Here is a 10,480-nt window from a genome sequence, read left to right on the forward strand (position 1 = left end):
TGATAGTTTGAATGTCGTACCAGATAACACAGGTTGGGCAACATTTTTGGGTCATGAGTAAATATCCCTTTTTAAATTTCCTACAAATGTATTCAAATATATATATTTTTCAAACATTTAGAATAGTCAAATATTTTTCAAAAGAACTTCCGAAATTTATTTTTGTACGTTTAGGTCCCGGGGAGATACCACATTTTACTTTTGTGTCTCGAGCTGAAAGGTTTGGGAACCCCTGATTTAAATCATCCACAGTGCCAATTTTGGCTTCAGGTTTCAAATAAAATCACGGTAGATAATAACACATTACTTTGGCTTGTGTCCAGGCAGACTTGTTTCAACGTTAGACTCCACTTACTATTGCTCAGAATGAACCATTCAAGAACTTGTCATTGCTGTCGGGCAGAAACATCTCCATATTCTCTTTTTTTCGTAAATGAATGCCCTACGTGATCCTGCTAGAGCATCACACAAAAGTATCAAAAGCAACCGATATACCAGCTGGAAAGCTATGCGTTTTGTGCTTGTATATCTGCTTTTGCTATTTTTTTTATTTGAATCCTGAAAAGTAACAGTTTTCACCCGAGAGAGGCGTTATGAGGATTGAAAGTGTTGTGTGACCATTTAAAGCAGATTATGTTCATTTTAATCCACCTGTAAGGAAAAAGACACCAAGAGTGAAGTCTGTCAATGGAAATGGTTGTCTCTGTAACTACATTTTAAGCCCATGTGTTAGTCTTAGCTTCTTGTACTTTTTTAGCATGAACAGCTGCTATGTTGTAGACACGTAAACACATTGTTCCAAAGTGAAATTACATGAGTGAGTGACGGAAACGCTTATGCAATTTCCATAATAATGCGTAATGCGTGGCTTTGATTTAGTTATTACATGTAATATTTTTGAACATCCTGCTTTTTTCAAAGCTGGCACTTTTACTCTTTCTACTGTCTTTGCCCTCTGATGCACAAATCAAAAAGGGGAAGCACAACTCTCCCTCTTTCTCTCACTACTCGGACCCACTTATCGCTCTTCTCTCTGTCACAGGGTTGGAGTTGACCCAGATCAAGACCTGCATCAGTCTGGAGACAACTTCCAGGTCCTGCAATCGGTGAGGACTTCCCCACACATACTTAAACCCTATACTTTAGTTGACCAGATTCCCATGGGCTCTACACTAGGCCCCCCTCCTCGTTTCGCCATACAATAAATATCTTAGCCGAAAATAGTCGATCTACAAGCTCGCAACGCTTTGTGAGCTTGTAGATCTTCTATTTCCGCTGAATGTTAGCCCCAGATGCTACTGGTAAAGTGATTAATCCAAGCCACTGTGACTCTGGTCAGTGGGACACAGCCAGTAAGGCTAGACTGACGTACATGGTAGCCCAGTGCGTCGTGAAAAGTGGAAGTGAATCGGCTGAGTCAGATTGCTAGAAGCAGAACAGCTTCAAACTCTACTCTTCTATAAACTATAATTATCCTCCTGCCTAGCAATTCTTTCAATTACAGTCATCTAATAGGATATACATGAGGGTTGCTATGTTCCACAGAAATACCGGAATTCTTTAGTACGCCGTGGCTCTTTTGAGACGAGCCGTCTAGAAGAGGGTCTGTGTGTGTGTGTGTGTGTGTGTGTGTCTCTGTCTGTGTGTCCGGACCATTCAGTGCCAAATTTCTGCCAGTACCTCCACTCTGGCTTTTTCTCACCTATATTCTATACTTTTTGAAATATAAAATGTTATAGTGAAAGTCAAAGGGGCTCTGATTGGGCTGAAACCATGTCCAGATCTGGAGTCATACATCATAGATGCGTCACAGATAGATGACTGATTTCACCCGTTGGCCACATGAAGTCTGAGTTCCACTTTGGGGCCACGCTGTTCCAATGTATGATTCAAAATGTTTTATGATGTTTGCATGTCGAGTACAGTTGACCCTGCTGAGTTCTGTGTGACACTCTTTCCGCCATGGTGTTCTTGGCCTAGCCTGGCATGGCCAGACTAATATCACTGTGTATAGATATTAGTCTGGAATCTCTGTGTGGAAACTGCATTTCGAAGGGGCTGATTTAAAAGAAAATAAACTGGTAATAAACCCGCCCCATATTTGCACACTGGGCCCTGATTGCTGCCCAACAACTTAGGGGGCAGTGAAATCCAATCACAACCGAGCGGGGCCAGACCAAAACTGCCGAGGGCAATTTTCTTTTGCACTGGCAGATTCGCCTGCTTTCCAGGCTATCCTTGGCCCAGTGTACAGATTCCCAACCTGCGGGCTGCAAAACACTTAAATGATAACATTAATATTTTAAAAAAAAAAGTTTTCTTGAACCTGAAAAAGTACTTTTTATTATACGTTGGTTCCATTGGTCCAAGGCGGATCACAATCGATTGGTTGATCATTGAAATAAAACATGTACTGAAAACTTAGAGAAGGCTTTTGAGATTTTCCAATGGGCCCTGATTCAGGAAAGGTTGGGAACCACTGCCATGGCCCACTGTAGCTGGCTGCTTCACTGAAAGCCACTACGAATTAAAGCCGGGTTCAGACGTCACTGCTGCAGGGAGGAAGGGAGTGGGGGGTATAAGCTACTGTAGAGGCCTTAATAACTGTTGTTTAGGGCTTTGTTGAGGGCTCTACTCTTGCCAGCACCTTGTCTTATCATTCCCCCCCTGCCCTGTTATATTTACCCGCCGGAAAGTCGTTAGCCGTGACGCCTGCGACGCTGGGTGGTCCATTAACTCAACAGGGGTCATTGTACTGCAAAACACTGTTTGCTTCCTCTGGCTTCCATCTGGGTCAAATACTGTTTTGATGTAGACACAACTGTTTGAATTGACATTGATATAATGACTTAATACGTCTCTGTGTGTTTATTTGTTCAGGATGGGCCGCAGGCTGAGGGCCAAAGTAAAACCAAGCAGGAGAGTGCCTGGCTGTTCAGGTTGTGGTACACCTTCGATCACAAGTATCCTTCTTCTGGCTCGTTTACGGCAGCGGTTCTCAAATTGTATTAATTTCAAGGTCCCCTGGTTTGGTATGCACAGGCCCCCATAACTGAGAGCGTGTACAAATGGACCCTTACTGGTCCATTTGTATACAGAGACGGTATACCGAGTATACCGTCCAAGGTGCAGAACGTACTCTATAGCAGCCATTCTCAAGCTTCTCATTCTGAGCTTGTAGATCTGCTATTTTCAAAACAAATCTTGAAAGAAATGTGAACAATTTGGAAAAACAAAACACAAATCTTGTATGGGGGTCAGTGGCCAAATACATATTAATTTGGGGGTCCTTGACATGGAAAAGTTTGAGAATCCCTGGACTCTATAGCACATGTTAAATCCAGCTGTGTTTTGGTTGACACAGAGGGCAAGTCACATGTACTGTAACCTGCGGTCCGTCCGCCCACTTCCTCTGTGCTGCTTTCAACACAGCTGAACTACAGTATTGCATCCCCAGGTGCTGATTTGTCTGGCTGATTTAAGGAGGACAGCTGTGCTTCACCATGGGGACTTTTCTCCATGGTGAGGTGTGGGTGGCTTATCCACTGAGGTGTGGGATGGGTTTACTTTGTCCCTAATCTCTCAAGACAGATTCAGCAGCCAGCAACTGAATTCAAAGGAAAATAAAAATGAATTCCCCCCTTTTTTTTGCCAGATTGCTTAATCTTAGGCAGCCTCAAAAAGAGTGAAGTGATAGCAGTTGCTTTTTATGCCTTTGTGTTGAGTTTCGCTGCTGCTGCTATTTTGGTTTCACTTTGAACATTATACTTTTGACGTTCCTTCCTACGTAATGGTCCCAGTAACCTGGTCATTTCTATTAGGCTTTCTAATAGACTGACTGACTGTCTGTAATGTATTGAGGCCAAAATCAACTTGTTGATGCCAAAATCAAAACAAATAAATTGGGACCAAAATCAAAGTTGCGTTTTTAGACTAGTTGGCAGTTTAGTTGGCTGCTTTTGTGAGTTCCCAGCTAATTGTGATGATCCTGTACTGTATATTCTTAGTGTTTCCCCACGCAAGCCTCCCAGCCCTCTGCTTTAGGGGACTTAAGACTCATTTATGCATTGTTGAATGACAAACGTGATGTATTTTCAACTGAAAAAAGTATCAACACAAAACACAGTTGAACAACAGAAATTATGTAATTTAACTAAGTTTGGATATGACTTTTAGAGGCAGTTTCCTTCTCATAATGTGTATACAGCTAGTCGGGTCATGTTATGGGCTAACTCGCTCTCATCCCTCTATTTTATGAACAACAACAATGAACAACATTGGTCAATTAAATGTACAAATGTAGCTACTTTTACCTCGTCTTTCCTGTATCCTGGTTGTTTGAGTACACTGTACATTAATGGGGTAGTAGTCTCCTTAACATTCACCAAGCTACCTGATGCCCATCCTGACGCACAGCGGTCCACCTCTCACCACCACCCTGCCTGCCTGCTGTGGACCACTGGCCCGCTGTCTGACCAGCCCCCAGGCCTATGAGGTCAGTACTGTAAACACACACACACACACACACTATTGCTGTACTTGCGAACAAATAGGATGCCGATTTTATGAATGACATTTTTACAAATTCTTGAATTTTTTTAACATAACCCAAAGCCAATAATAACAAGCTCACAACGCTGTGACACATTGTGAGCTTGAAGATCTGCTCTTTTCGGTACATGACACTGGCACGCAACTAATAATAAATCAACCATAACTCCAACCCTAACCCCTAAACCTAACCTTTAAATGCCTCATCCTAATCCTAACCCCAACCAGAATCTTTTCCTAACTGTAAGCCTTTTCATTTTCAAACAACATCAAACAACTTTCAAAATTTCTCTTGTGTGGACCAGGAAAAGTAATGGCCTAACAATGTCCGTTTCTCAAATTCTGCCATATTTGCGGGGACATTTGGATCTCACAATTATAGTAATACAAGTATACACACTTGAATGTGAATAAAGGGTTAAAGAAGGTGCATAATACTATGCACATGAAGCTCTTCCTGCATGAAGTCTGCATGCACCTTGTCCTCCTGAGCTAGTTACGTTTTGGTTTTTCCCCCGTAGAGAATGGCCTTTGACCGACCTGACTGCCAAGAAGTGTGTGTCAGAAGTTTTTGTTCAGCGGAAGCCACTAACAAAAATGGGACAAAAGTAGAGAAAAGTAGAATTTAGAATTGCGTTGCCCTAGTTTAGCAACACAACCAAGCGTGGAGATTTTTTTTTGCCTCGGCTGAAGACACAGAGATGAATTTGGAGTCACAAGTAATGAATGATTGGTCACATTGTATGTTTTTCCAAGCTACAGTGCAGCTGAGGTTAGATCAAGATAGTGGGAAATTATTAGAAAATTGCCTCTTTCTTTTACCATAACAGTACATTGTACTGTCTGACACATAATTAAGCTGTGCTTCCCCTGGAAGTGGTTTCAGCCTCAAGCCCACATCTACATAATTGCAAATCGTCGCTGTCGGGTGGAAACCTTGTATGTTCAAAACCGTTACATTTCAAGAAATTGAAAAAAAGAACCTGTGTTCCAATGGATCCAATGTAGTTATTATTTAGTCACAAGCTCTTGTTAAGACTTTTCTTTGGTTAAATATTTATAAAACCCACAGACAGACGTAACCAATTAAGAAAAAAAACATGAAATGTTGAAATATGGAGATACAAGGTTTCTGCCCGACGGCAACAGAATGGCCTTTAACATAACAATTTTAGTCAGTAGAGTTGTAACATAATGATAGTATGTTCAAGTCTGCTGATGAATGAATGTACAAAGGGACCACAGCATTTTTTTTAATATTTTTTTATCTAGACGGTACAAAAGACTCATTCAACCTCACCGCAATGATGACCGGTTGGAAGAAAAAAAACCTGTAGTGTCCTAAAGTCTTCGACACAGAAAACACCCATTGACTGGAAGGTCACACATGGATTCTCGCTGGCAGATTTTCTTATTCAATTTGAAACTCAACTTCATCATCTCACTTTTAGCTGGCATGCTGGCCTTTCACAAAATGACTATGAGAGCATAGCATTCCTTAACCACATGAACCCTAGCATCCCTATTCTGTGAATGTCATAATGGGCAAACGTTCAGCTATTTTGGGCGAAGAGATTTTTTGTTGATCCCGGTCAACTGGAGTATTTAAGGTTTTAAGTGGTTAATGCTGACAGCAACATTTATAATGTGAAACATCAAATTTTCATACATTTGGCAAGTCTTCTCAATGCAATAAGACCTGTCTCTGTTTTCTGCCCGCATTTTGTGCTCATCTGTCACTACAATTGTGTGGGCCACTATTTGACTATCAACATAGGACTGTTATCCGGGAAAGCCACGAATTTAGTCGATTGTTCATGTAATCGGGACAATCCAATGTTCTGTGTCACCAATTGGAGAGACTTGAGAGAATGGGACAGATTGAAATTTGTGGACGGTGATAAATCTTTTTTTAGTCTCAACATTTGTCTCGACCAGAATTAGTTCAGAGAGATGCTTAATATAGGCAACATCATGAATAATTCCCATGCTTAGTTGCGTAACACATTAAAACGGTTCAGTCTCTGCATCCATTATCGTAAAAAAAAAAGAAAAAGCCTTTTCATCTCATTATAAGGCCTGATGGATTTATGTAGAATTTACAGTTTTTTTCTTTGGGATAAATGTTGGGGTGGCTTATGTAATCAGGATTATTCCATTTGATCCGTTAGTCAGAGTAATAATCCTGCTGTTGACCCAGCACAAACTCATCCAGTCAACTCATCTATTTCCCCGAGGGCACGAGCTGCCTATAGTATCGATTCCCCCGCTGTTCAAACTTAATTAGAGCTGTGAAAGCCTGTTCGGCTGTCAAACTGTTTATCCCATGTGCACATACTCAAATTGAGTATCTTTTCATTCTCTGGGTGACTGTGCGTAAATCCCTTTCATTGCCACAGTCTTGGGAGAGGTTTCGTGCTTCTGCTGTGCATGGCTCATTTATATGTGTGAATGTACGTTGACTGCAGCTTTGCGGTGCTAATCCTACAGTCTTAATAGTGCATCATACTGTATGTTTCACTCACACACTTAAACAGGAGTCTCCCACATTCCCTCTTATTTCTATAAACCAATAGTGGATGAACCCTAAGGCAGTGGTTCTCAAAGTGGGGTCCAGGGACCCCCAGGGGTCCTTGAGGGGGTTCCAGGGGGTCCCCAGCCAAATAAGTTGTTAAAGCATCAAAATCTGCTTAACCACTTTAAACCTATATACATCAGTGAGCTTGAAAATAGCTGATCTACAAGCTCACTCTCTTGTCTTAGTATGGGGTCCCTGGCACAAAATATTTTCAGATGGGCGTCCGTGGCCAAATATTAATTTGGGGGTCCTTCACATGACAATGTTTGAGAACCACTACCCATTCAAGATGGTCATGCAAGACTTCACGGATTGGCATTAAAGGAGCACTTCTCACATTTTCAAACTTATCTTCATATAATCGGTCCTCACTCATGCTCATAAGATGTCACCATTTCTGTCTACTCACTCTGTGTCTCAGAAGTGCACTAGTATGGATGGTTCAGAAACCTGCCTACCAATGACATCATTGATGGGGATTCCAAGATGATGGAAACGTCAGCCTTACTGGAAAGTTAGTTTCCTGAAATATAAGCCATTGTTTTTGCATAAAATTAACACAAATTTAAATCCCGTTTCCATTGATAGGCAGGTTTCTGAACTGTCCACAGTTCACCTCTGAGACACAGAGTGAGTTGACAAAATGGTGGCATCTAATAATGAGCATTAGTGAGGACCAATTATATGAAGACAAGGTTGAAAATGGGTGAAGTGCTCCTTTAATGTCAAGTCTTGCATGACCATGTGTGTGTATGTGGCATGCAGAATGTATGTATGTGTCTGTATGTATGTAGGGTGCAAGCTGTACCCTTCCCTTTTTCATGTTCCGCCTGCCATGTGTCGTGTCTTCCAGAACCACGAGCAGTTGCAGGACCACGACGACTCTGACCTGATCCTCAGCGATGGCGACCTGACGCTGACGTACGGCGACACGGCCATCACGGCCAACGGGGCTGACGCGGCCGGGGGGGGCTCGGCCTGGAACGCCAATGGGAAGAGGAGCGCCAGCACCTCGGAGGAGGCGCTGGAGCGTGAGCTCGACTCCCGCGAGCAGGAGCTGCTAAGCCGCGGCACGCGCCTCGTCTTCCCCATCGAGGACCACATCTGACCATGCACCCCCCCAGCCCAGTACACCCCCCCCCCTCCCTCCTCCCCCTCACTCATGCGCCATTGCCATCACTAACCCCCCCCCAGATCCGAACCGAAACAAACCGCCTCCTCGCCTTGGACCCTGCGCACACCTCACTCCTGCGGGCAGAGAGTATGGTCCTTTCGTGGAGAGCGGAGACGGGAACGAGACGAGACGGGAGGGGACGGGACGGGACGAGTGCTGGAGGGTTCGGGTCGACTCCGCGCTTTTGGGGCCCGAGAAGCGGAAGGAGCATTTCATGACCATCACCCTTGGAGCTGGAGCCGAGGATCCAGGAGACATGGGTCGCCCACAGCCCCCTCCATGAAGGGGGTAAGGGTGATTTATACTTAAGTTGCGCATCTGTGTCGCGCACTCAAAATAGCCGGTCTACAAGCGCATGTGAGCTTGTAGATCGCCCATTTTGGGTGCACGATACGGCGCGCAAACAAAGTACAAATCAGGCAGAAGACTCCATGCTGTTATACTGTGATTTTACCGATGTTTGTTTACTTTTTTCTCCTCCCCCCTTTATATAAACGGGAGGGGGAGTCGTTATGCAGGATTTAGGGACAATCTACCTTTCACGGGACATGCAATCGCTGCACTTTTGAATATGCCATATTTTGTGTGCTGGAATTGTCCGAAAGATTGCAATGTGAGACTTTGTGCGGTTCAGTGTGCTTTTCACTGTGTGTGATGATTCTGTCATCACAGCGTATGGGGTGACCGCTGAGGTGACACGGTGAGGTCTCCTCGCTGGCTAATAATTTTCAAGCTCATTAGAAAGCCCTTGCAAATCATACCCCAGTGTAAGAACCTTGCAATCTCTTCATACTAGAGCCCGACTGATGCCAGATTTTGTAGAGTCCTAGACCACCGATTACAGATGTTTTGACTGATATTTTGTCAAAGAAAAAAGTACAAAATCTTGAAATCAATTTGAAAAACTTTTTTATTAAGTTTTATTAAAGTTTCTATTTGAGAACATTGAAGTCCTAAGTAAACAAATACATTTAAGTGAACACAAAGTTTTGGGATTTTTTTTAAGTCTTTGCCTGATACGGATGTCATCAAAAAAGTAAAATTATGGCCAATATATGGGTCGGGCTCTAGTCCATACACATGGTCTGTGTGAAGAACATGAATAAGTCATCTTGTACCACACGCCTTAAGGAAGCAGGCTGACCAAGGCTGGGTGGATGTTGTGCTGAAGACTCTGTTGCATTCAAACAAAAGCATGTGTGTAGTGGAGAATCTGAGGGCGTGCAGAGGGAAGGGGGTGGCTGGTGAATGCTTGGCCATCTAATTACCATCACAATCTGTAATGAATGAATGAATGGCTGAATGTGGGTTAAGAATGCAAGCATGTAAATACAATGCACACTTTTGTTTTAGTAAGATTTAGAATCGCCTGCGTTCATCTCAACAATTACAAATAACGTTCATGTTACGGGACACCCGTCTCTAGCCTTTATTGCATGTCTTTGATTTATGCTATGAAACTAACCTTCTCGTGCAATAATGTGACATGGCCACCTGTGCTGATGACAAAAAATCGGCATAACTCTCAGCCAGTTATCTCCAGTGCTGTGACCATTTAACGGCAATTCAAATTTCTTGTAAACAGCCAAAAATGTATGCATGTCCTTATTCATGAGAGGTGCATACTGCATAGATACATACATACAAATTAAAGGCCACTAAACCATTCAATTAAAGGTCTAAATGGTTGAATGTGAATTTGAAACCCAGTGCAATATCCCACTCTGAAAGTATATTTAACAGATGAATGCATGCATTGAGTCTAAAGTTGGCACGACCACATGCTTTCACCAGTTGGATTGCTTTGAGGGCCTTGCGTGTAAACGGCACAGTGTAGAGGTGCACACAAAACCAATCACCAATCCAAACCCAACAGCGAATATGGTTTCACCTGACAAGCTCATGATTAAAACTTCACATTGAATAAAAACAGACTTCTAACATCACGTATGGGAATTCAGACATGCTTCCCTGCCTGTTGTAGCCAACAACAGCTCCAGTACAGATGTTGTTTTAAGTTCCATTCCTTGGGTAAATTGCCTATTAGGTAGACACAGTACAGGGCTTGTTGAAGCTGTCTCAGTTATAAGTAATTGGCAAATTACCCGCTTAAAACTAAATGACTTCCAAATCGATGTCTAATGCGTACTGTTGTATTTGCTAGTGCTTAAAATATA

At 42.8% G+C, this 10,480-nt stretch overlaps 1 protein-coding gene across 1 annotated transcript in view; it reads left to right on the forward strand.

Annotated features, from left to right (window-relative positions):
• slc9a7 (solute carrier family 9 member 7) overlaps positions 1 to 10,438 on the forward strand; it is a 39,331-nt gene extending 28,893 nt beyond the window's left edge. The window contains 4 exon segments of the mRNA XM_080431724.1: positions 1,043 to 1,106; positions 2,881 to 2,963; positions 4,390 to 4,495; positions 7,983 to 10,438. Of these exon segments, the coding sequence (XP_080287850.1) occupies positions 1,043 to 1,106; positions 2,881 to 2,963; positions 4,390 to 4,495; positions 7,983 to 8,237 (508 nt within the window). The 3' untranslated portion in view covers positions 8,238 to 10,438.
• The last annotated feature ends 42 nt before the right edge of the window (positions 10,439 to 10,480 follow it).

This window comes from Gymnoscopelus braueri (assembly GCF_963280865.1).
Source record: "Gymnoscopelus braueri genome assembly, chromosome: 6".
Lineage (NCBI taxonomy): Eukaryota > Metazoa > Chordata > Actinopteri > Myctophiformes > Myctophidae > Gymnoscopelus > Gymnoscopelus braueri.